At 43.2% G+C, this 27,890-nt stretch overlaps 1 protein-coding gene and 1 long non-coding RNA gene across 2 annotated transcripts; one reads left to right on the top strand and one right to left on the bottom strand.

Moving 5' to 3' along the window:
• The first annotated feature begins 510 nt into the window (after window positions 1-510).
• On the top strand, window positions 511-27,890 carry LOC120550567. Its single transcript, XR_005637750.1, has 3 exons — window positions 511-581; window positions 2,003-2,116; window positions 27,370-27,890. It is a non-coding gene; the product is annotated as an uncharacterized LOC120550567 (long non-coding RNA).
• Window positions 11,370-22,299, bottom strand: LOC120550190 (protein FAM222B-like). The gene is made up of 3 exons (XM_039787144.1): window positions 22,160-22,299; window positions 17,122-17,249; window positions 11,370-13,644 (listed from the first exon to the last, which is right to left on the bottom strand). Exons 2-3 carry the CDS (start codon window positions 17,201-17,203, stop codon window positions 11,648-11,650), a joined length of 2,079 nt encoding a protein of 692 aa, XP_039643078.1. The 5' UTR covers window positions 17,204-17,249; window positions 22,160-22,299; the 3' UTR covers window positions 11,370-11,647.

Here is a 27,890-nt window from a genome sequence, read left to right as displayed (position 1 = left end):
GACTTGGTGTCCTCTGGGATAGGGAGGAGCGTCTCCCAGGCAACCAACCTGCACCTGTACACATCAGTGCTGCCTCTATACATGTACAGCTCTACACCAGTGCAGCTCTATACCTGTGCAGCTCTATACATGTACAGCTCTACACCAGTGCAGCTCTATACCTGTGCAGCTCTATACATGTACAGCTCTATACATGTACAGCTCTATACCTTTGCAGCTCTATACATGTGCAGCTCTATACATGTACAGCTCTATACCTGTACAGCTCTATACATGTACAGCTCTACACCTGTGCAGCTCTACACCTGTGCAGCTGCAGCTCATTATAGCCAATGAGCTCGTTTAGTTGAAGAAGCAAACACATGTATTTTGTCACACACAATAAAGACTTATATAAAAGATGGATAATGGACACAGAGGAGAACAAACAAACAAACAAAAGCCCAGAGGAGGAGGGGAACAGTCTGGATTGGCTCCTTAAAAAAAAAAAAAAAAAAAAAAAAAAAAAAAAAAAAAAAAAAAGACAGCTCAGAGATAATCCCTGCTGCACCTACGGAGACCCCCAACGTCTCAATGTCCAGGTAACTGGTCCTGCTGCTGTTTGATTTGTTTAAACACAGGGCCTTTGATTATTAGACGACACAGACTAGACATCTGCGGGATTCTGTTGCTGCTAAGAAAACCAAAAGGAGCATTTCAGCCTTCAGTGTCAGGTCACATGGTGGCGGAAGTCGGGTGAACGAGCTTCAGCTTGTTTGCTTTAAAGCTCCAGTGTGTAACGTGTGTTTAGTTATTCGTTATGAAAATCTGTGTTGCCCGTCCACAGACTTGTCCTTTTTCATGAATATTTAACCACCACCATCAACTCCAAGTGTTCCTTTTGGCTTGAAATTTAACTTTTGCAACTTTGAAGAAGGAAAACCTGGAGGACCACACGTATTCAAAATCCAAATTTCAGGAACAGGAGTCGTCTTCTTCTTCTTCTTCGGCCAGAAAAAGAAAAAGGAGATTGGAAAGAGCAAGAGAGCGGCTTTTTGAAGCGTGAAGGCTACCGTAGCTGTAAGACGTACCTTTGAACTGCGTGGCGCGAGAGAGTTGATTGCGACATATGATCTCAACGCTAGACACAGTGGACCTTTTTAACTTTTTTGTTACCTCGAGTGTGTAACCATACAAATGTCAGTTTTACTGCATCTGTGGTTTATATTAAATATAACTTAAATGTAATCTTTTTAGATAGAGAGTGATGACATGACCTCACTGCGAATAATTTAACATGGGGAGCAAATATTTGGTAGAAAGTAGTTCCAGTTAAACAGTTTACAGCCAATTTAGTCAGTGGACAGTGAAAGACTGGGCATCTGGAATTTGGGCAAATGCTATGGGCAAGTGCTATGGGCCACTACTGATAATTTGTCGTTGGTTAATTTTAAGTTATTTTATGCATACAGCCACAAATATTCAAGATTGTACTGCTGCAAAGTGTGTGGAAAGATACATTTCGAAAGGCAGAGTTACTAATTTCCAAGCTAGGTTATTGTAGGAAAGCTTTTTTTTTTTTTTTTGCACACCTCTTTTGTCGGGCAGGTGCGTAGGATATGATCAAAAGTAGCAGATCAAAGATTTTTAAAGAAAATCCCGCACACTGCCAATTACGCAAGCAATAATTTATTAAGAAAAATACAAACGTTTCGGCCTCAGACCTTCATCAGGTAAATTATTGACAAAAAAATAGGGCCGGTGTGTTGCAAATGCCAGGGCCATTTTTTGATCCCAGTCCATCACTGTCAGTGGATCATCCAGAGTTGTTTCTAACAAAAAAAAAAAAAAAGACTGACCTCTTTCGATGTGATGAATACCATTCATTGGGGAACCGTGTTTATTTATTTTTTGTAGAATTTGAGTGATTTGACCTCCTGTGACGTAATGATAGTTTCTGACGATATAGTCGCTGTAGCATTTCTAGATTTCCACATAATGAAGGAGTCTTCTTTGACTTCAGGCTGGAGGAAATGGATGGTAGATAACTGAGGTCAGCTGTTGGTGTTACCCTGGAGGAAGACCCTGGGGATGGCATGATGAAGAAGAAACCACAGCCCCCACGACCAGACAACTGGTAGGAACACACAGACAGACAGACTTACACACACACACACACAGACTCACCCAGACACACACACAAATCACACACAGACACACACACTCACACAGACACGCCATTTAAAAGCCGAGTCCATCTGTGTTCCTTTTTTTTGTGTGATTTTTGCGAGGATCTGTACCAAAGACTTACAATACGATTTGTAGGCAGCGCCACAATACTTAATTTTAGAACGGTTTGACACATTTTGTCATTAACACATACTGCACTAGTCCATATTGCGATTTCGATACAATCACGATTAATTGTGCAGGCCTACATGGCAGCTTTATATTTTCTACCATTGAGACAAAAAGCAATCATGTGTCCGGTGTAATACTGCATGTGTGCCATTAACTACAGATGATTATGATGATAGCTTTTATAAACACTAATGCCCTTTTTTTTTATATTATAGTTTGTAAATAGGTCTTATCTGATTGAAGTGAATACTAATGTAACTTGTGTAATCATCTCGAACATATTAATATGTACACACAACAAAGACGGTGACTCATAAAAAGCATTGTGTTTGCAAACTTTATTTTGGTTAGGGGGAATGTTTGTGCAAGACATTTTATTCCTGAAGGTGAGGCAAAAACTGGAATATCACATTTTCACAAAGTAGAGAAAGTAAGCCCCCGCCCCTCCACCACCACCACCGTGTCTTTGACAGTCAAAGACGATCCTATTAAATCGGAGTAAAAAAAAAAAAAAGCCAAATCTAGAGCGGGTTGCGTTACCTGTACCGCGATAAATATTGCCATCTGAGTGGACTAACGTGAGCTACGATGTGCTCCGGTTGGTCAGATTCTTACAGTGCATATTGAACATGAACTGTGGGACACTTCCACGCGATAAAGTCGTGAAATGAAACCACAGAACATGCAAAATTCGGGTTAGAACATCTGAAACATAGGGGGGGGGGGGGGTGTTAGGCCTGCTGTGCGGACAGGAAGCACTCGCTCTAGATTGTATTTTTTTATTAATGCTCCGTTCACATCTTTAAAACTTTTACTTCACAAGATTTTCTTTAACCGTCCCAAATGAGAGCAGCAGCAGCAGCAGCAGCAGCTCTCCTTTATGTCACCCGGTTGTTGCTTATTACTCTTTAGAACACGTTGGAAGTTCCCAAAACAAAAAACGAGCTTTTTTTGGGGTTTCAAGAGAGGGACGCTTGGTCACTTTGGTCAGTGAGTCAGCAGCAAACAGTTCCCACATCCCCGACAGCGTCTGGGACTCGTGGCACGCTTCAGGACTTCAGTCCATGACACAGTATCAGTAGTTACACGAAGTAGCTTGGTCCCCCATCAGAGATTATCACTTATTGTGCGCGTTTGTCAGCGCGCGCACACACACACACACACACACCTGTGTGCAAGTACCCAAGCTTAACATACACACACACACACTCACAGAACACACACACAGACACACACACTTCTCCATACTAAGCCCAGTGGAGGCACTTCATATGCGACTGTAGAACCTGACTGTGTGGGGATGTAACGAGGCAGTTTTTTTAAAATTAACAAACGGGGGGGGGGCGGCAGGTCTGTCAAATAGTTTAGTGTTGGTTTTAAAGTTGGAGAACCCACGCCGGCCGGCCGGACCGGCTTTTAAACCGCGGTGGGTCCAATCGTACGTGTCCACCGTGGCGGATTTATTCATTTCATCTTTTTTTTTGACGGCAGGGATCGCCCCGCTTCCCAGAATCGGACGCTCGGTAGGCTCGCCGCTCGCCGCTATCGCTTAAAACAGGCTACGCTCTCCTACCGCGATGGCTGCACCTGATTGGACGAACGCTTCGCTGCTTTCCCCACCCCCCCCACCGATTTCACAGACCAGCGCGGTGGCTCGATAGGAAAGTTCTTTCTCTTATTTCACCAAACTAGTTTCGAAATGTATGCAAAAGAGAAAGAGAAGGCCGTGCAGTGGCTGAATCGGTCGTCATTTTAGACCGACAGAGGTCAGTTTAAACTATTTTCCGTGAAATCACGAATCCCGCCATGGCCACGCCGAGACCGGCCCTACGAAGCGTCTCGATTGGTCGGGAGTTAGGCATTTGACCTCGAGTGGTTAAGGTTAGGATAGCAGATTGGCCGGGGGGGGGGGATAGGACCTGAACAGAGGGGGTAACGTTACCTTGCGTAAGCACGGACGCCTGGCCAATCGTAGCGATCGAAGGGGCGGGTCTTTGACATATCGCGAGCTGGACGCCCCCCCCCCCCGAGCGGCATTAAAGTATCCCGGATTTAACGATATGCAAACGAAAGTCGCCGCCAGAACAGCGTTGCACGGCTGCTCGCTTGGGCGACAAATACGAAGCGGGGAAATGACGCTTGCCAATGTGGACACGTACCAAAAGTCACGAAAATCCCTCCGCCACTCTGAACACTGGTCACTTATTTATTTGGATTAAAGAAAACACCAAATTTACCAGCTTTTTTTTTTGGAGTGGTGGCAATCCCCCCTCCCCCAATCCCATAAATAGGAACTTCTTTTCACTGATACAGCCCATACATCATTACTAGTCATACACACGCACACACAAACTCATACTAGTGTGTGTGTTAAGATTAAAGTCAATAGCAGCTTTTAAGGGGCAGGCACGTCAAAAATGAGAGCCAGGAAACGAGAAATAAAAAATAAAAAAAAACTGCCATCAAGTATGAAGACCAAAAAACCATCCAGAGAAGCTACGGCTTTTGCATCTCGTCTCTCTCTCTCTCTCTCTCTCTCTCTCTCTCTCTCTCTCTCTCTCTCTCTCTCTCTCTCTCTCTCGAGACGAGGGGATCGTCTCGCCCGTTCCGTCTCCGCCTCTTTTTTTGACCTGTACTGCGTTTCTAAAAAAGGAAACGACTCGGAGCGCGAAAGCCTCGCTCGCCGTCGTGAAAGACATCGGATTTAAAAGCGTGGATGCAAACCTCCTATAGTGCAGACGATCTGCGTCAACGCGTGTCCCCTATGGCACCTAATGTAAGAAATAAAAACACCTATGGCTTCAGGATGCAGTGGTCTGAAAAAGAAAATAAATTAAAAACTATCAGGACATTAACCAACTAAAAACACAGTCCAAATACTTTAAAATAACTGCTACAGCCCTGTTCTACATACTTATTAATTCTGCTAAATACTATCAGATTCTAAAATCCTCTTAAAAAGGCTAAATTCAGGTTGTTGTTGTTGTTTTTTTTTAACCTGGACCCTTTTTTTTCACATTTTTGGGGTCTAAGTAACTGATGGAAATAACAATCTTTAAAATTGGCGCAGTATTACGCAAGACATAACAAGCTGCAATCTAACGTTAACGGGCAATTGCGCACCGTCAGTTTCCATCCGCTAAAAGTTCAGATGATTATCCTAACGCCACGCCCACGCCAAGGACGTACCGAGATCTGTGTCCGAACGGATCCATTTGTAGATGACTCAACACGTTACTTCGTATTCCAGGCCTAAGAAAAGGTGGCGCCGTTTCAGAAAAATTCACCTAAAAACGGAGAAGAAGAGGCGGAGCACGCGCATATGGCTTGCGCGCTGTATACAAAACGGACCGTAGAAGAAGAAGAAGAAACCAAACCCAAGAAGACGACGAAAAAACGGCTCGCGCAAGGAAACCAGAAACTACACGAGCATGTAGGTCGTTGTCGTTGTGAGACGTCTTCGCAGATTAAGAGGTCGAAGGCTAGAGGTGCGAGGGGTGTGGCGACGACATCATCGGCGCCCAAGTATGCGGCTTCGCCGTCCAAAACGGTTGATTATTTATTTTTTGTTGTCCAGGTTTCAAAAAAGTGCGTCTTCAGGCAGCGAGTTTACAGGATTGGTTCGGACGATCGGGCCAAAACGATGCAAAACACGTTTCCGTGGGAATGGCCCCTAAGAGCGTTATGGAAAGGATCCCTACAGATACACCAGGGGCCTTCTTATCTGAGGTCAAAAATCAATCAACTACTAAAAAAAGAAGAGAAAAAATACTCTATCTACTCCTACTGACACGTGGGAAGTGATGCCAGCCTCCGCTTTACCAGAAGGACCGAAGAGACCCAGGAGGCTGGCATAGCATTTTTCTTTTTTTAACTATAAATACAGAAAAGATGGTGAACTAGCTAGCTAGCTAGTAACATTGCCTAGTAACTGTTAACGGACTGGCTGAGATGTCAGTTATTGGTGATTGCTAGTAAGCTCTTAACAGCATTTATGAACAGCAAACATCGTTTTAGTTGATTGATTTGTGACCTCAAATAAGTAGGGCTGCTCCCTCTTAGTCGATTAGTCGACTAATCGGTGGTTTTGGTCTCAGTCAGCTTAGATTTCTTTAGTCCATTAGTCATGTCTGATGCTGTTTTCGTGCTGAATGACTTATTTCCCAGAAACGTACGAGCACATCTCTGGTAAACACAAGAACTAAAGTGGTGCTTTTAGCACGACTCTTTGTGGAGAAACTCAGATTTACAGATCTGTCGATTAAATCAACTAATCGATTAGTCGATACGATTGAATGAGTGTTAGTCGACTGAGAAGTTCTTCAAATCGAGTGCGGCCCTAAGATGGAGACCCTTTTTGTTAAAGAGTAAGATCCTTTTTTTTTTTTGGTCGACCAGAAACAGCCCAGAAATCGCTATCGCCAAACTCCCCCAGACTCCCCCAGATAGTATCGCGATATTTTTCGTGGCAGTACTGTATCGATACACAGACGCCAAGTATCGATCTTTTATAACATATGTGTTGGTCAGTTTGTCTGCTTGACAATCCCATTTTGTAGCATTACAATTGAAGTGACATGAACAAACAGAGACATGTATCTTTTTAGATAAGATGTTGACAAAATTGTCCTTTTGGGGACATCATTTGAAATTGGAAAAAGTTGGAAAAAATGTAATACCTTGCAATATATCGCAGAATATTGCAATTAATATGTTTAAAATCGCAATAACATCGTATCGTGACCTAAGTATCGGGATGATATCGTATCGTGAGGTCTCTGCTGATTCCCACCCCTATAAAACACCCGTTATTCAAAGCCCGACCGACGCAGAACATCTCCAATCAGCACTCTGGTTTGGTTGAAATAAAAACACATTTTACCGATTTTTACCGTGGGAAAATAAGCTACGATGTATACGCACTAATGGCGTTTGTCCACTACGTGGTACCTGCTCGGCTCGGCCGCGGCGCCCAGTCCTCCTTTTTCCATTGCAGATTTGGTACCGCCTCAGGCGTGAGGCGAGCGTGGCTGGTCGTCATAGCGATGCCGCAGGAAACTGCTGTGACCCAACGCGACACTACTCCTACAGACACACACACACACACACACACACACACACACAGACTCCTACAGACACACACACAGACTCACACACACACTCTTACACACAGTCTCTCTCTCTCTCTCACACACACACACACACACACACACACACACACACACACACAGTCACACACACTGACACACACACTGACACACACACACCCTTACACACACAGACTCACACACACTCTTACACACAGTCTCTCTCTCTCACACACACACACACTGACACACACACACACACACACAGTCACACACACACACAGTCACACACACACACTGACACACACACACCCTTACACACAAACACACACTCTTACACACCCACACACAGACTCACACACACTCTTACACACAGTCTCTCTTTCTCTCTCTCTCTCTCTCTCTCTCTCTCTCTCACACACAGACACACACACACACTCTCACACACCCACACACACCCACCCTTACACACAAACACACACTCTTACACACACACACACACACACACACAGACTCCTACAGACACACACACACACCTCCACACACTCTTACAGTCTCTCTCTCTCTCTCACACACACACACTTGACACACAAACACACACACAGACTCAGACACACACACACACTCCTACAGACACACACACAGACACACACACTTACAGTCTCTCTCTCTCTCACACACACACAAACTCACACACACACACACACACACACACACACACACACACACACACACACACACACACACACACACACACACACACACACACACAGAACGTCGAATGTGTGTTGTTTTTGATTCTCGGCACGTGGCTGACAGAAGACGCATTTTCTTTGAAAAAAGAAGAAGCTGAAGGCAGCAAGAAAACCCACCGCTGGCTAAACTATTTAAAAATGGTCCCCCGTCTGTCGCTAGCGGCGATTAGTGACGATTCTCTCCGACCAATCACAGCAGTGCGCAGGTTTTCACGTCCCCTTTTGGCATCGCCTCAGCTCGCTTCGCCTCAGCTCGCTTGGTACCTTGGAGGTGATCCTTAAAAAAAAAACAAAAAAGAACCAGAAAGTACTAAAGCAACTTTTTTTGGAAAACCGAAAAAGGCGAGTAGAGTCGAGCAGGTACCACGTAGTGGAAAAGCGCCATAAAAAGTACGGTTTAAATGGCGTCTGGGTTTGGTGATGGAGATTTAGCAGAGGGGGTCTTACTCGTTAACAACACGATGTCTGTGGGGATCCTTAACCATAATCGGACACTTAAGAGTAAACAACCTGAGCGTCGGTGGCAAAAAACAGCACTTTTAGTGGACGGAAACTGGCGCTGCGCATTTGCCTTTTGCATTTGTAACGTTGCAGCCCCGTTGGTGACTGCCGCTGTAGTGTTTCTCACTCAATACGGGACCCATCTCAAAGACTTCCGTTCGCATTTGTCACTTGGACACCAATGCATGGAAAAAAAAATAGGGTCCTGGTTGAAAAACACAACAAATGACCCTTTAAAATCCTCGATAGGCAACATTTGAGACCGTAGGATGAAGTCCGAGTAACATCATCACCTTAATATTTCCATTTAAGGCAATATCACCCATTCACACACAAGCCTACACACACTGCCTATAGACATATGACCACCGCCCACTGATCTGACGGTACACATTTTCCAATGAAGCCAAAAGCTCAGAGAATAAAAGAAAATATATAACTTACTCCTTCTCACAATGAAGCCATATACTTAAGGTGGGATCCCGGCAAAGGAAGTCAGTTAAGGGAAGTATTAAATAGAGGATAACTACTGTGACATTTAAGGCTTTTTCCAGAAGGCTTGAGGCTAGCAGAGCAACATATGCCCAGGCAACATCAACCCGAAAAAGAACTAAGAGGAGGAAATGGGTCCAGAGCTTCATGCTAGACACATCTAGCAAAGACATAACCTGCATTAAATGTTCACTTTCTTCTTTTATAGGTAGCAGAAATACAACACAGGGTAAGGCCAGTGATTAGTAGAGTATTGGCCCACCACACGCCACACGGATAATGTCCACCCCACGTCAGTTCACTTGTGTTACAGTAGTAAAGTGGCGAGGAAATGTGTTGGAAGGGAAGTGAAGCATTTCCCCAGCTTGCATTATTTGTAGTAACTTGCATGCTTGCAAGTGATCAATTTTGCTTTTCACATACACACACACCATTCTAATATTAATGGGATGCCATTCTGTTTCACATTAGCTACAGACAAATAAGGGGCTAATGGAGTTTCTGCTCCTTTTGCCAAATGTTAGGCATAACATTTAAAAGTGATTTCTACAGTTCAAGTAGGACCGTCTACGGAAATACGACAAAAAAACTAATAATATAACTACTTCAAAAGCAATTCTTATAATAGAACACACAAGAGGGCACTTTAGACTTCCCAAACATAACTACATGGAGAATGTGACATGTTAGCCAGTGCTGGCTTTGTCTTATTTTGATGTTTGTTTGTTTTTTTAACTAAAATTTAGAGATGCACTGATCCAACTTTTTCCGCTAATATTCGTATTAAATCGACTGACAACGTCTGAGTCGGGTACAGCTCGGAAGTTGTACACTTCACTGTGCTGAAGTGACTGGGATCACACAGGCAACATCAGGCTGGAATCAAACACTGCTTTCCTAACTAAAACATACATACATACATACATACATACATACATACATACATACATACATACATACATACACTGAATTGCTATTAATTTAAAATAAATCCTGCGTTGGAAACTAAGAAAAAGAAATCTTCAAAATGCAGCAACATATTGCTCATTTAAATGCCGGTATGTAATGAATAATGTATATAAACACAGAATTGAATCGATCGGCCCCATTGTCAGCGATACGGATCGGTGCATCTCTACTAAAGTTCGGTTTAACAGTGGTAGTTAGCCGTTTTTGCACACTGATCGCCTGCGGAACCACGCAAAAAGTGCCTGAACCACTCACGGTGCAGTTCAGAAACCATGTCGGATTCCTGATGGGAGTTGTGGCTCGTCAGCGAGTGTACGCATCACAACCTTTTATATATCAACAGTCTTGCTAATTGCATATACAAGTAACCTTATTTAAAATGGATCACAAACCTGTCAAGAGGATAAATAATTGCAAATAAAAATATTACACAAGGACATCCTAAATCTTGCCTTTGGGCAGTTGTAAGGCCACAAATGCTGAAGAAAAAAAAAAGTTGAGTTGTTCCATGTCAACCTAGAAAAAGCACTGTGACGATCACATGGCAAGCATATTCTCAGCTGCAAATTAATATTTTAGAACACCGTATATACATGAACAAAGAGCAGCACATCCATGCCAGTGATGAAAAGAGGAATTCTACTCCACAGTGGACGACAATCTCAAAAACCCTTCATCTGCAACAAAGGTACGACATGGCTTAAGACCTGAGGAATACTTTGAAACGTCACAACCTGCTGGGTCTACAAATCGAGCTCTGGAGCAATTAGGGATGCTAATTTAGAGCCCGTGTGATTCTTCGATAGCCAGCCCTTGTTAGCCGACAATTAACCGTTAACCGACAACGGTGTTCACCCGTCCGGGAGGCACGGCATACGGCTGCTTCGTACACTCGCGTCGTCGCGGTATCATCTGCAGCCGTACGCTAAAGGTCCACAGCGGCCCGGCAGCGAAGCCAGTCCGGAGCCCGTCTCCACCGCATCCACCTGCCAGGTGCTCCGCTGCGTGTGTGCCTGGCGTGCTGCGTGCAGGACGGGCCCATTTTAACCCGTTAGTCCGCATCGATACAGAGGCACGTGTCGCGTAGCTCTCCGCTGCGAGCGTCGTTTCCAGCAGAGAGCCTCGAACTTAACAGAAAGAAATTATAAAAATAAAAAACTGCAGCCTGAAATGCAACTTGCTGGTTCAAAGTTAGCACTAGCAAGTTACCGAATATTGTATAGCCTATCGTTCTTTTAAAATCATGCAAAAATGTTAACTTATTTTAGTTGGAAGTGTTTTTTTTTTTAACTGTTTTCAACTGAGAGTACTGAATCGGTCAATTCTTATTGTCGGTTAACGGTTAATCATTAACATCCCTAGGAGCAATAAAATACAATTGATCACTTGCAAGATCTTAAATAGAGAATGAACCACAGAAGCTGAAAGTGGCTGTTGAACACACCAAGAGGAGGGGGTGGGGGGATGGGGGGGGCGGAGGGGAGAGGGAGATATGCGCACGCTTTAACGGTAGCCCGGGTGATGAGCGTGAACACTCCCACCATTATTGGGCTCCTGAACTTGGCCCATGGCTGACCTGTGCATCTTCTCCAACACAGCCATGTTCTGCTCCTGAAAGCTGGGCATCTGGAAGTCCCCTCCTAAGAAATCCACGTTCTGCATCAACTTGGGCTGGCCGGGAGGACACTCTTTCCCCGGCCTGTACTTTGCCCCTCGGATGCGGTCCGTGGAGGCGGCGGCCTGCCCTCCCTGGAAGGCCACCGGGAGGTCCTGAGGGCCCGTTCCATTGTTCCCTGCTGTGGCGGGAAGGCCGCCCCACGGTGGCTGCATGTAGTGGCCGTTAACGTAAGGCATAGAACCTACCGGGCAGTTGACGGGGGACGAAGGCCGTGGCTTTTCCGCGGGGTGTTTTAGGGGAAAGGACTGTGCAGTGTTGGGCAGCTTGTTGGAATAGCTGAGGTTTCGAGAGGGGAAGGCGCACTCGCTCGGAGGCTCCATCCTTGGGTTCTTGCAGGGATGTGCCCCCTCGGGCGGCTGCTGCATGTGGGCCAGCTGATGCTGGGCCCAGGAGCGCTGCTGCTGCTGCAGCTGTTGTAGTTGTTGTAGATGATGATGCTGCTGCTGTAACTGTTTCTGCTGATGTAAATGGTGCTGCAGCTGTTGCTGCTGCTGCAGATGTACCTTCTCTGGGTCTGCGTGAAAGGCAGGTATGCTATTAGTAGCAGCTATACTGGGCTGGGAATGGAGAGCAGCGTTGGGAGTCTGAGCTGTAGCTTTGTCTGAGGGTCCCACCATGAGGCAGCTGGGCACGGAGCCCAGTGCCGGGTGGTGACAGGACACCCTGGAGCTGGCGTTGATCAGCAGGTTGCGGCTGATGGGGCTGGGGTTCGCGATCTGGCCCTCGCAGACCGAGGTGGCGCCCATACCGGCCCGCGCCTGGCACAACTGGTTGATTTGGTGCACGATGCTGCTCAGGTCGCTCGGCCGGTTCTGATGCAAGCTGGCCGCCATGGACAGTGGGATGGTGGAGGTAGATACAGTTACATTTGGTGGGGCGTCCGCGTCGGGGAGCTTCCGGGGCCCGTACGCCCCCGGCGGGGGCTGCTGGAGGCTGCTGGGCACGGTGGGAGGTCCTGTGCCCACGGCCTGGGGAAGCGGCTGGGAGCCGACCAGCCCCTGGCTGTGCTGCAGGCTCGGAAGCTGGGCTCCATCGGACATGTGGCGCAGATCCTGAGTCGCTCCCTGTTGTGAAAGTAAAGTTTGCGGGGGAGCCGCCTGATGCTTTAGTGTCTGCAGATGAGAGAGGTGCTGCTGCGGTGCGACTGGTGGACAAGACTGGCTCTGCTGCTGCTGCTGCTGCTGCTGCTGCAGAGCCTGGGTGTGAGGCAGACTCTGCTGCCTCTGTATGCCTTGTGGAGGAGCCAATCTTTGCTGCGGTGTCTGGACCTGGGACAGACTCTGCTGCCGCTGCAGAGCTTGCGAATGAGCCATGTTCCTATGCTGTAAAGCCTGTGGGTGCGGCACGGTTTGAGGCAGCTGTAAAGTCATCTGATGAGTCATGCTTTGATGGAGCGCCTGTGGGTGAACCATGCCCTGCTTCTGGGCCGCGGGCTGAGACGGGCCCTGTAGGTGCGGCGCAGGCTGAGGAAGATTTAAAGTGCTTTGAGCGGCGTAGGGCCCACCGTGAGGGTTCATGACGCCCTTCTGAAGCTGCCGGGTGCGGCTAGCGTCCGACTCTTTGACGCCTTTGGCGGGCGTACGGAGGACAGCCAGCAGACCCCGACTGGAGCTGACCTGAGACGGGTAGGGGCTGTGGCGCTGGCTGGACGAGGAGGTGTCAAGCCCGTTGACTGTGCGGCGAATGTGCTTCCTTTGAGGTACTTTGACACTGTTGGGGAAGATCTGGATGGTCAGAGGGTTGTTGGCAACTTTCTTAGCATAGGCATCCAACTCTGCTGGGGTTGGATAGTTGGCAGATCTCATCTTCTGTGTAGTTTCCCCTGCAACGTGTGTGTGGAAAGTCAGACAACCAGAAATACCTAGCAAAGCACACCCACTGGGATCACATCGCTATATACGGACATGTACGGCGACCACAGATGTAAATTAGCTGTATAGCTAACTCTGGTACAGGGCTTGAACTGTGCATGGTCCCTGACAAATAAACTAACAAAATAAAATAAAATAAATGTACAAGCTACTTTGCCTCCATTTATGTTTTGGATCAAATGCATGGTGCTCTTTATAAAAAGATGTCACTACTCTTTGCAACAAAGTACAAATGATCGTTTAACTGGCCGGGGTTATTTGAACTGTTCAGCTATCACTCAGTTTGTTCATCACATTTTATGCTGACTACACTTTAAAAATGTTTATTGTTTAAACCAGGGGTCTTCAACGTTTTTAAAGCCAAGGACCCCCCTAACTGAAAGAGAGATGGATCAGGGACCCCCTACTACATATATTGTATAAAATGAAGTTGCATATTAAACTGGGCCTACAACAACATGTGGGCAGCCTAAAGCCTTTATACATACCTTTTTTGCATGGAATACTAAGCGTTTAAAGTTTAAAAGAAACTGAGCCTTATGAATGTTTTCATTTTAAAACATACATGTGGCACAGTGACTCCTCAGGATTAACTGTATCTGTGGATGGCTACCTTAGTGACTACCTTACACAGGCCAGTAAGCCTATCATGTGGGGATTAATATTTGCTAATAATATATTGGATTCATTGAAAAAAAACTAAATAACAATAATTTGGAGGTCCCCTTGCATTGACTCTGAGGACCCCCTGTGAAGATCCCTGCTTTAAACTGTATAAACAGTCCCTCCAGAAAAATGTGATTATGCGATCGCATAATTCAACGCATAATCAGCCAAAGTTTGCATATTTATGCGGAGGGGCAGAAAGTTGAAAAATGTTGCGTTTACTTCACACAAGAGCAGCCATTTTCCCCCGTTGCCATGGGAACGTTATGAAGTGACGTAATTACGCGACATCATCGGGTGGAGGGGGGCGGAAAAATAAATAAATCACTTTTTTTTTCTCTTTTTCATTAAACCGCAGATTTTGCAAGTTCCTGCAATTTCATCGCATAAATATCCCAAATATTCCAACTAGGGATGTAAACAGTTAATCGACTATCGATTAATTGCCGTTAAGAATTTACTCGATTAAATTAAATTAATTGTCGGCTAACTGAACATTGCAATCTAAGACAGTTTCCCACAGGACGTAAAAAACGGAGCGGAGCGTGGGAGCTTTTCAAATGAATGAATGATGACAAAGACGCCCAATGTAAACTCTGCGGTACTACGTTTAAAGTGATGGTTCGGAGTAATTCACCCTAGGGACCTACACCAGAAGTTTATGAACACTTGCCTGCTCTCTTCAGCTCTCTGCTGCTGCTGCTGCTACCTGCAGTTAGACGAGTGCTTAGGGCCGTCTACAAATTACTACACCGAAAAGAGATACAACAAAAATATTTATTAACTCAATGATTAAATAAGGTAATGTCTCCAAACTTGCCTCAATTATTACTTGTCTCCTGCTAGTTATACTACAGCACTTACTTTAAAAAAAAAGTTAAATTAATAAATATTTTTGTTGCATCTCTTTTCGGTGTAGTAATTTGTAGATGTCCCTAAGCACTCGTCTCACAGCAGCAACAACAACAGCAGAGAGCAGAAGCCAGCAGGCAAGTGTTATTTACATAAACTTCTGGTGTACTTACAAACTTTACAATCCATCGTTTTATGAGAGCATAACCTATTTGTACTAGTGTAGAAGTTTGGTATCATTTCGGGCATTATATTTACGAGATACAAACGTGGGTCCATTAGCCCCTGTGCTAAGCTATTCAGCGGCTAACGCTACTCTACGCTAACTCTCCCAATGTTAGACCCAGGTGAAAAAAGCTTCTGGGGGGGTGTTTGGCTCGAGGTCATGGTGCAAAGGACCCTAGGGTGAATTACTCCGAACCATCACTTTAAGTTCAGCAGCTCTACGAGTTCGCTAAGATATACCACCTTCATAACTTGCATGCAGCCATGTTGCAGGGAGGAAGTCTGTCGCCTTCACAACCTACAATCGCTGCTGTGGTGGTGAAGGCGAGTCTGTGACCACAGGAAAGCGGAGGGCATTACTCAGAGGATTTGCGGCATGATCGAAAAAGTTAGATGCCAATTAAGCACCACTGACGGTGAGGGATTTCGGGAGTTATTATTACACTACATGGAGCTAGGGGTGGGGGGAAAAAATCAATACAACATAGTATCGCGATATTTCTCGTGGCAATACTGTATCGATACACAGACGCCAAGTATCGATCTTTTATGATATATGTGTTGGTCAGTTTGTCTGCTTGACGATCCCCATTTTGTAGCAATATAATTGAAGTGACATGAACAAAGAGAAATGTATCTTTTTAGATAAGATGTTGACAAAATTGTCCTTTTGGGGACATCATTTAAAATTGGAAAAAGTTGGAAAAAATGTAATACCTTGCAATATATCGCAGAATATTGCAATATGTTTAAAATCGCAATAATATCGTATCGTGACCTAAGTATCGGGATGATATCGTATCGTGAGGTCTCTGGTGATTCCCACCCCTACATGGAGCCACGATATAATATCCCTTCTCGAGCGACCATTACTAGCCACTTGGAAGCACGCTACAAAAACAAGAAGGCTGAGCTAAAAAACACAGTTAGCCGCGGCTAATGTGGCTCTGACGACCGATTGTTGGACGGCGCTGACGACAGAGAGCTACATAATCACTCGCCACTACATTAGAAACGACTGGCAGGTAAAGTCAGCAGTGCTTCTCACGTTAGAGAGACCTACAGCTGATAATTTAGCTGACAAACTCAACCAGGCTGTGCATAATTTATTTTGTTAAACTACATAAAATGCCATTATCTGTACCATATCCCAACTGGTACAATAAAACATCAACTGAGCAATATAACATGCATTTTTATTCAGTATATTAGCTATATTTTGCTTTTTATGTTAAAGACACTATTGATACCGTGAGAAATTTACATTCTCAGGAAAAAAGCCGCTTATCGGTTAATCGTTAATCGATCGATAAAGTCAGTCAACTAATGATTAATCGATAATTTGCATCCCTAATTCCATCGCATTTTTTAAGAAAACGTGCCACATAATCAAGGATTTTTTGCCCGCAACTATCACACAAAAAAAAAAATCTGAATTTTTCTGGAAGGACTGTATAAAGAAACATCACACTGCTAATGAATGTTTACACTTTTACAGTTTGTATGGGTCAGTAATGATGACATGATGTTGCATAATCACTTTTTCATCATGGCAACTTTAGATCGTGGATAAAACTTCAATCAGTGTCTAAAACGGCCACATTCCCATCGTCCTATCGGTCCCCACTGCTGCTCGATGTTGATATGGTAATACGACCACAACGGGGAGGACTGAAAGCACTTACATTTCTGAAGTCCAGTGTTCATCTGCGTGCGGGAGAGAAGTCTGATGGTAGGGTCACCTGATGCTGGCAGACAGGCCAGCATGTCACTGTTCCACTAATGCAGCATGGGACGCCTTCTCCTCACCATACTGGGGACAAACAGCGCAGGCACAAGATCAGCCACGGACACAAAGAGCTGAGAAGATTCATCGATTAGTTGTCAAGTTATAAGTTAACCGCCAACTATTTTGATTTAAAAAAATCGGGTTGATTCTCTGATTCCAGCTTGTTAAATGTGAATAATTCCTAGTGTCTTCTCTCCTCTGTGAAAGTAGACCGAATATCTTTGAGTTGGGGACAAATCAAAACATTTGAGGACGACATCTTGGGCTTTGGGGAAACACTGATCCACATTTTTCCCCCCATTTTCTGTCATTTTATAGACCAACAACTGATCGATTAATCAACTTAAATCGACAGATTAATCGACAATGAAAATAATTAGTAGATGGTTAGTTGCAGCCCAGGGGAGCGAGGTAAATCTGGCACATGCTACCGTTCTGAAGATTTAGCCTGCAAGGAACATGTCCACGGCATTTACTCTAACTGGGACGTTTAGGGACCGATGTGGACAGATGTGGACGAAGTACACAGGCGGCGAAACACTGGTAAGAGCTAATGACCTTTAACCATGTATCCAGCCCATTTAAATAGCTCACGGTACTGTATTGTGTGAACAGTTAACTTCATTTAATATTGTACGTGGAGGTTTCTTTTGCGTGGTGCAAATACTCCACCAAAACAAGTTCCTTCCCGAGACTATTCTGCAGAGCAGAGCTGAAGCTCTTTGCCCTAACCCACCGTGTTCGGTCTCAATTTCTATCATTTCACACGGGCTCGGGCCAGCTCTGAGGCGTGGAAAACTTTTGACTCTTCCAAGTGGCCTATAGCCTACGTTAGTCATGAGTAAATTATGTTTAAAAAAAAATGTATAAATTACTCATTCTTGACAAAAGAGCTGTGTGCGTGCGCACATTTGAATAAAGTCGGGCTGTAAGCGGGTTCTTCAATCAAAACGTACTTGTCGGGCCAAACTTTTAAGGCCCGATCGCAGCTCTATTGCAGAGCCACTGTCGCTGCGTCCGTAGCTTAGTGCCGCCCAAAGACTGTTTATTGGTTTAAAGAAATGCAAACAACCCAGAGCGTTTTTTCCTCCTATGCTGAAATGTATCCGTGGTGTGTAACCGGACCTTACTCCGCAGCGCTGTGGAGAAAGGTCACGCAACGCGAGACTAGCCGCTAACAGGCACACTTTCGTTGGTGTGAAATGCCTTTGGCTATCGCCTATTTTCACATCCAGTTCAATATGACCTTTTTGCTAAAGGCCACTTGTAATAAAATGACATCATGGTTCTGGAAAAGCTCCCTGTGTGCTCCCTGCAGCACGGAAAGATGAAAAAAGATGGTTTTTCATTTAACAAAACTCCATATAGATGCAGCATGATGGCAGGTTGGTCTATAGTTATAGACCAGTCAGTCAATGAAGAAATTAGCCATCAGATTAAGTGAAAATGAAAATAATCCTTAGTTTTGCAGCCCTACTGCAAAATTCCTTCTTTTTAATTGGAAGAAGGCGGGGAAGGGATAGAGGTTTTCTCATGGACACATCTCATTTTGCACAGTCATTGCAGATTTGCAGACAGGTTATGATTCACCATTAGTTCACTTCCACTGTTCAGATACTTGACTGGCTTGTCATACCGGTACAATCTCAATGATCTCTAATATTAATAATCTCTAAAAGGTTTTTGGATTAAACTGGGACAACGTGTTGTCTTGCATATTTACAGCACGCATTTGTGTCAGCATATACATGTTCAACCCTATTTATATTGTTTAAATACACACCGTTTTAACATGTAAAGATCATTGTCAATATGAATCAAAGAGTGCTGCATATGCCACCTGCCTCGTGTATAGAAAGCGACCTGCTACATTAATCATCCAATATTTATTCCAGCACCCTTTGCGTTTATATATATATATATATATATATATATATATATATATATATATATATATATATATATATATATATATATATATATATATATATATATATATATATATATATATATATATATATGAACATAGCCATTAAATGTTTGTTCAGATTTGTTGTCCTTGTTTTTAGCGGTCAGTTTCCTTGTTTGTGCACACAAACTTGGGACAATAGAGCTGATTCTGATATATATTAAATAAGATTTCTGGCTTTTCTTTATCATGGCATTTGGCTACAAGGGCAGTGCTTCTATGCTGACTTGTGGTGAACCCCCAGGAGGACGCAGCGCAGTGTAAAGGTGCAATGACCGATTGACTAGCAATCGCCCGTACCTTTGTCTGCAACAACATTGATAATTGATTATCATTTAATTTTTTTAAGCAGAAATGCCCAATATTTGATGGGGCCAGCTTCTCATATACGGTAGAAGACTGTTATATAATATGCAATTACTGTTTTCTTTTCCTCTGTATACAAGTATGCTGCCGATCAGAGGTAGAACGTTTTAAATGTTTTTTTTTATATATATATATATATATATATACTGAAATGGGCCATTCTGCATAATGAGCACACTTATTTTTGGTGCTCCAAGTACGATATTTTTGATACTTTAACTGGTTAAACACAGGACTTTAACTTGTAACATAGTAATTCTAAACTGCAGTATGCTCCTTTTTACTTAAAAGATCGGAGTACTTCTATCGCTTTGGTACGCAAATGTTCGTATAAAGATTTGTATCGTTATTGTATTACACTTCATATTGCTTATATTTTGTAGTTATTGCTTACACTTCGCTTTTTAACATTGAGATTTGTGTTTATCTCATTTCATCCGTGCCTTATTCTAGTTTGTGTGTGTGTGTGTGTGTGTGTGTGTGTGTGTGTGTGTGTGTGTGTGTGTACTCTTTATTAATACAAATCAGCTTTTGAGGCTGACACTAGAGGTGTTGAAATTAATCAAATAATCGATGCATCGAATCGTGGACGATGCTGCATCGATAATCGGCCGGCTCATAATCGATTATTTCTGTTTACAATTTAATGTAGGCCTAACAACATTTCTGTTTACATGTTCTGGTATGTTTTGCACATTCAGTAAGTGCCATGTGCTCAGCGCTGTATAGTTTTATGTATCCAATTTATTTAGTATCAGAGTGCTGCAGAATGTTTGGTTTTTGAAGCTTTAAAAGCTATGAATTAAATATCCCACATGGCTTTAACAGAAAAATGTATTTGACGCATCGCGATATCGAATCGCTGACATGATAATCCGAGAGATCAGTGGTGATGGCGCAGTGGATATGACACGTGCCTTTGGTGTGGGACATCCGGGTTCGATTCCCACTGCGATGCATCAACCAGTGTGTCCCTGAGCGAGACTCTTAACCCCTAGTTGCTCCAGAGGCGTGCGACCTCTGACACACATAGCAACTGTAAGTCGCGTTGGATAAAAGCATCAGCTAAATGACATGTAATGAGTCACACCTCTAGCTGACACAACTGCAGTCTCGTTATGCCTGCATAATGACAAAGTTAACCCTTGTGTTGTCCTTCGGGTCCCAGTGACCCGAAGGACAACACAAGGATTATGTACTTCCGTTTACTTTGTTGAGAATTGCTCTCTAAACAAGGGTTAATACAGCACCTTAGTTCTTGTTTGTACAGCATTTTGGTCAGCTTAAACTGTGTTTGAATGTGTTCTAGAAATAAACTTTACTTACTTTACAAGAAACAGGGTTTAGAGAGCAATTCTCAACAAAGTAAAGGGAAGTACATAATCCTTGTGTGGTCCTTTGGGTCACTGGGACCCGAAGGACCACACAAGGGTTAAGTGTCTTTGTCATTTCTACACAGTTAGATGCTGGGGCAGTATATCATTATATCAGTATTGTGATATGAGACTTAATATCGTCTTAGACTTTGGATATCGTAATAAGGCTTAAGTGTTGTCTTTTCCTGGTTTTAAAGTAAAGTGATGACATCTTCTGAACGTAACAAACCACTCTGGCTTTTTTTATTATTTGCTTTTACCCACGTAGTGGTTATACCCACATTATTGATGATTATTCATCAAAGCTAATTGTGAAGATATTTTTGTTAAAAGCACCACTTGTCAACCCTAGAATATCGTCGCTACGTAGACATCGAGTGATTTGGTCAAAGACGATCATGACATCTGGTTTTCTCCATATGGCCCAGCCCTATTAAAGATAAATGGAAACTAAATATGTGCTCGGCATGAATGCATCCTTTACACAGCTCCAGATGTTTTGCCAGTGCCTTTTTGGTCAAAGGGGCGACATACACTGACCATGAGCAGTGACCTAATGTGCATGTGTTTAACCACTGAGCCACGCAGTTGTTGAATCCTGAGTGCAGACTGCATAATGTGACCTTTTCTGTAGACACAGGACGGACACACACACACACACACACACACACACACACACACACACACACACACACACACACACACACACACACACACACACACACACACACACACACCGTGCGAATCATAACGGCATCGCCCTCAGCTAACGCCAATATTAACCCTTTTTTTTTTTTTTAAATCATATTTTTGATCGTGCCGGATTACATAGTTAATAAAGCTAGTGATGTGGGTTAACTTACAGACAGACAGCCTGCCAGCCAGCCTGCAGCTAGGTAACGTTAGCCATCTGTCTAGAAACCCAGCCTTTCATTTGCTGTAATTCAAAACAGCTAGCTAAGCTAACGTTAGCACCGATGTAATAAATGTAGTTGGACTATTTCATCAACATAAAAGCGTCGGCTGACTGCACTGTCCCGACATTTTCCCCTTGAAGGAGATGGAAAAAGTACACAATTGAATGGGTTAACGTTAGCTCGAGTCCCAATAAATAAGGAGCTTCTTTGTGCTTATTGTGAGCAGGCCAGCTGCTTAGCAAACTTTAGCTTTTCTTTTCCCGGAAAACACCCCCCAACCCCCGAATTAAAGAGGGTGATACTTACTCCTCGCGAACCTATGAGTAAGGGAACTTCATTTTGTGGAGATATAACGTTGATAGTGTTTTTTAAAAGTGATGAGACCATCCCCGGTGTTAGATATTCGTGCTGCTGCTGCTGTCTGGTCTGTGGGCTACGGCAGCAGCATTAATCGCGCATGCGCAAAGAGAGAAAAGGAGGACCCCCCCGGTTCTGCATTTAGGCATCGTCGGTAAACGCCTATGCATTATTTTTTTTTTATTGAACATGAAAAGCTTACAAACATAAGCATACAATATCTGTTAGAGCAGTGGTTCTCAAACGTTTTTCAATAATGTTTGAATTGTTTATTTAAGCCATGTAACCCCTGACCAGCGCTAGTCATTTTCGGTATAAAAGTGTATATAAACAGGAACAGTACAGCGCTGTCAGCCTTGTAACTGAAAAAAAATTTTTTAATGCTAATGAGAAAAAGAGACAACTGTAAAAAAAATAAAAAGACAAAAACTTGGAAAAAGATGCTGGAAAGAAGGAAGGAAGGAAGGCAAGAATAGGTCAAAATAGTATAAAAATCTTCAGAAACACTAGTGACATAAAAAGAAAAAAGCGAGAAACTTGTAAAAAGTAGGACAGTAGCCTATAGGAAGGAAGGATAGATTATGTCCAAAGAAGGAGACCCAAAATGTCACATTTTTGGTAGGAAAAAATAAACTTTTACATAAAGAGGAACAATGTTCTGGACAACAGCCTTGTAACTATTAAACATTTAGTTTAATATCTCACTGCAGTCCTCCAAAGTACCCCTAGGGGTACACGTACCCCCATTTGAGAAACACTGTGGTAGAGGATCTACATTCAATCAAATACACAAGAGAATATAATATTCTACCGCAGTAGTGTCAAACTCAGTTTCCCAGAGGGCCACATTGGAAAATAAGAATCCCATCAAGGGCCAGACATTTAGGGCCGTTACAGAGTCAACGCATCGGTACGCATACGCGTCCACAAGGCTACGCATCGCTACGCTTCGGCCGCCATTATGCGTCGATGCGTAGCCAAATGTGTCGCCCCAGTTTTTGATTCGCGACGCGCCGATGCGCACAATACTACGCGTTGTCGGTGGGGGGCGACACCGCACGTATTGTACATTAAAAATATTGAATCAACATATCTGAGCAATTTCATCAAACACAGGACTACTGAGTCACATTTTTCTGGTATGTATCAACGTTGTGTGTGTGTAGTCTATGCTGTGTGCCCTCCTCAAGAGGCGAGAGAGAGACCCAAATGTATCTATATATTTTTAAAACCTGCTAAACCATGTTTACGCGACCTTTTATCAATGTATTGGTCAGTGCTACCCAATCGTAGCACACTGTACTGGTGGGGAGCAGGGTTCAAAATTAACTTTTTCTCCCACCAGCCAAATGGCTAGTGAATGTTCAAATTTGACGAGCCACTCAATAGATTACCATTGTTTTTTTGACATATGAGTGAAGCAAATCTACCAGCCACTTACATATTTTACCAGCATTTGGCTGGTAGATGGTGCTAATTTTGAACAATGGTGGGGAGACACGCCAGCATCTGATAAAAAGAAGTCAGCCAGCCAGCTGCAGCTCTCTCCGGGAGGGTCTGGCTCTGCCGATTGAACACCGTGGAGCGCTCTGCTGCCCCCTGTTGTGTGGGCGGTGTATTGCATTTCACGCATCGCCCGAGACGCTTGGGTCTACTTGCAGCGCGTCGTTCGCGTTGCTTGTTCGCGTTGCTTGTTCGCGTTGCTTGTTCGCGTTGACTCTGTATCGGCCCTTAGAGTTTATTGACATGCTTTCATTTTGAAAAAGTCAAATATCTTTGACTGTATTATTGCATGTCTTATAAAGTCTTCTCCCTTACAGTTTGGTCGACATAAAAGACCTAAAAAAAGTCAGAAAAAATGTTCCTTATCCATCATAGCCAAAAGCATTGGCAGAAGTGACAAAAACTAGGTGGACCCAAAATGAACCTAAATTGATATGCGGGCCAGATAAAAATCTGCGAGGGGCCGGATTTGGCCCGCGGGCCTCGAGTTTGACAACATGTGTTCTACTGTGAAGAAGACAAGGTAATGTATATAGCCTAAATAAATAAAAAATAAGTAACCAAAATTAGAAAAAAAAGAGGACTAGGGAGGATTTATGTACAAATAAATGAAATATCTGAGAAATAAACTCATGAATAAAACACCAAGCACATACGAATGTTTAAAAAAGAAGCAAATGAATTATGCATTATTCAGAAATTAATGCATAATTAAAAATGTTTTTGCCTGGACTGCACCTTTCTCAGTGAATAGAAAAGCAACTTAGTCATTTAGAAACCAGGAGGGTCTATTATTTCTCCACGTGCTACAATGAAGATATACTGTCGACTCATTCCAAAAGTAAACAGAGATGGCAAAAGTACTCACTTCCCGTACTCAAGTAGAAGTACAGATATTTTTGTTTAAAAAATACTCTGGTAAAAGTAGAAGTACTGATTTAACTTCTTTACTCAAGTAAAAGTGACAAAGTACAGGCTTGGAAATTTACTTAAAGTATAAAAGTAAAAAGTAGCCTTGCGAATGAATACAATTTTTTATGAAAAGCTGCTGGACCACACAAATCTAACTAGAGTGGTAGCTGAGAAACTTCTGAGACTCTTTTTATGCCATTGCCTAGATTTTAAACGGATGTCTGCCAATAGGCCTGAAACATGACATATATGAGTATTGGGACAGAGACTGGGACTCCAGGTTAATAAGATTCTGACTGAGTAGTAAGATAGAAGTCACAGATCCAGTTTCTCTTTTTTAATCTTCCCTTTAACATTTAAAAGGAATCTACATGTATGTGTGTGTGCTCAAATATGGCTTCTGGAATGAAAATAAAGGATTCAATATGAATTACTAAACAACAACAACAACAACAACAAACAAACATCCATACTACTAGTGCTAACGTTACCACCATCGAGCCACAATGATTTGCCGCAAATGAATGCGGCCGAATCTGTCGAGTCGCTGCATCAAGTGCAACGTAGCCTACAGTATATTCCCATCCAGCTAGACCCAATTAGATTGAATTCGGTATTGATGATGCGAAAAATAATAACAGTAACTCCAGTGAAATTATTTGAAAACTTGTTAGTGACGATTAGATTAGGACTGTATTTAAAGCTGATTCTGGTTTCCAACTTCGCCCCAGGTGTGTCTGTTAAAGCACGGACGGAGACAACTTCTCTCTTCTGATGCTTTAATAAGATCGAGCTAACAGGTGAAGAAAACAAACAACCAAATCACTAGCTAAGTTTGCAAGAACTATAGACCAATACAACAACAGGCTTACATTAACTGACAACATAAGTTATACGACTTACAGTTCTCAAGGACGCACACACACGATCGCAACCATAGACTGTATATTATTAGTTATTATTATTAATATTAACAGTCTATGATCGCAACTGATTTATCCTCTTTTCTCTCTATTTTCCGACATGCACTCACAATCACTCCTGATGGACGACCTTTCGTACAAAACTAAAGTAACGAGCCCATTTTCTAAAATGTAAGGAGTAGAAAGTACCGATATTCTTCTTAAAATGTAGCTAAGGAGTAAAAGTAAAAAGTCGCCACAAAAATAAATAGTAAAGTGAAAATATATAAGTATCTGAAAAATACTTGAGTAGGCCTACTGTAACGAAGTATTTGTACATCGTTACTTCACATCTCTGAAAGTAAAATTATATTTATAATGTCAGAAACGGATGTATTTACGTTATCCACATTCATGGTGACTTTAATATCCATGTGGACTCCACCAGCTGCACGCTGGCCACCGAACTTCTGTCTCTACTGGACGAAATCTGCGTGGCGTGAGTAGGGGGCCACAGTCAAGTTAATGGAGTAAAAACCCCTTCAAGCTAGACCAGGGGCGGATCTAGAAAAATATTTATGGGCTGGCGAGAGGGGGGCAGGAATTTTTGAGGGGTGGCAACACATGTCAGACGTGTGTATAGGCCTATATACTGAATTTAATCACAGTTATCACAGTTTGATGAGAAATATGTAGACACTACAAAAGGACACAGGCTGCCATTTACAAACTCATACAGACAAACTTCATCTCATGCAATCAATGTCCTGCATTTGAGGTTTCATGTGAAACAGTTAGGAATAAGTGACCACACAATGTGATCTCACCTAATAGGAGATATAGAAGTATGATAGAAGTAAGGGGCATTATCACAGGAAAGGCATTAAGGTCAGACACAGGTCAGAGACAGTGGTGTAGTCTAGGTGATACGCAGGTATCCAGGATTTCCATATACCCACTTAAAAATGTACTTTCCATTATAAGTTTGATATACTTTGAAATGTCATGTGTTTTTCTTCTTCACATAGCTTAGGCTTAATAAAGGTATTTCCACTGTAAAAATGGTGCATAAAAGTGAGTCAGAATGCAGGAAATTAAGTCTTTGATGCTCAAAATTTCCCTGGGGGAGGACACCCTGACCCCCCCTCCCACACCACTATAAGATGCCTCATTCTGGCCCATATATATGGCCATATATATATATATATATATATATATATATATATATATATCCCCATACATATACAGTAGGGCAGTGTTTCTCTAACTTTTTTCAATATTGTAGCCTTTTGAATTGCTTTTTTAAGCCAAGTACCCCCTGAGCAGCGCAAAACATTTTTGGTAGGAAAAATCACAAAAAAAACCAACCTTTTTTGTAAACAAAAAGATTAAAATGTTACATTTCAAACGTTAAGAATCCATCACTTAATTCATTCATTATTATTATTTTAGGAATTATGCATGACATATTTTTAAATTTGCATTTTTGCAAAACATTCACGTACCCCCTACAGTATTCCAAAGTACTCCTAAGGGGGGTACTTTGGACACGTACCCCCATTTAAGAAACACTGCAGTACAGTAATACCCACTAGAATACCTCCGACTACACCACTGCTCTGACTGGAGTCTTTGCTGTGTCGCTGCCTAGCAACGGAATTCCACGGAATGCCGTGACATCACGCTCCTTTGATCATTGGTCCAACTATGTGTCATCAAAACATAGAAACTGACATGTTGCCATTATGTTATCAGTGGGGCCATGAGCGTGATCAACTATTGTGTAACCTGTTGACGGCGATTGATGGTGTTTTAACAGACATTTATTTATTCAAACGACAGCCTTCCAGATCACTTGATTCGACCAGGAGGGACGAGCTCAGACCAGGAGGGACGAGCTCAGACCAGGAGGGACGAGCTCAGACCAGGAGGGACGAGCTCAGACCAGGAGGAGCTCAGACCAGGAGGGACGAGCTCAGACCAGGAGGGACGAGCTCAGACCAGGACAGATAGTTGTTACAATTTGCACAAATTCTACAGATAGAGAGACCTCTTAGAAAACAATGGCTGAACCCCTTCCACAAAGCAAGGGTCGCGTGGCACTCCTCGAGTGGAAGGCCAAGCAGTTCAATGAGCTACTTGAAAAACACAAAACGGGCTATAACGACAACATCAAGTCCAAAATCATCCAAATAGACGCCTTGCAGGCTAAAGTCCGGGCTCTCAAGGCAGAGCTGAAAACTCGCAAGGAGAGAGAGGAAGAACAGAAAACCAAGTTCCACTTGAGGCAAGAAGAAAGGAAGAGCGCTGTCCTAGAAAATGCCGTCTGGATCCAAAAATGGGAGGAGTCGGTTAAAAAACTA

Source organism: Perca fluviatilis, chromosome 2 (assembly GCF_010015445.1).
Source record: "Perca fluviatilis chromosome 2, GENO_Pfluv_1.0, whole genome shotgun sequence".
In the NCBI taxonomy this organism is placed as follows: Eukaryota; Metazoa; Chordata; class Actinopteri; order Perciformes; family Percidae; genus Perca; species Perca fluviatilis.
Note: the sequence above shows the minus strand (reverse complement) of the source record. Positions and strands in the feature narration are given on the sequence as shown.

Excerpts from the sequence above, each read along its gene's own strand:
- LOC120550190 (XM_039787144.1), bottom strand. The coding sequence starts at position 17,203 with ATGCTGGCCTGTCTGCCAGCATCAGGTGACCCTACCATCAGACTTCTC. Across the intron at positions 13,645-17,121 it reads GAACACTGGACTTCAGAAAT|GGGAAACTACACAGAAGATG; the intron begins GTAAGTGCTTTC and ends CACACGTTGCAG.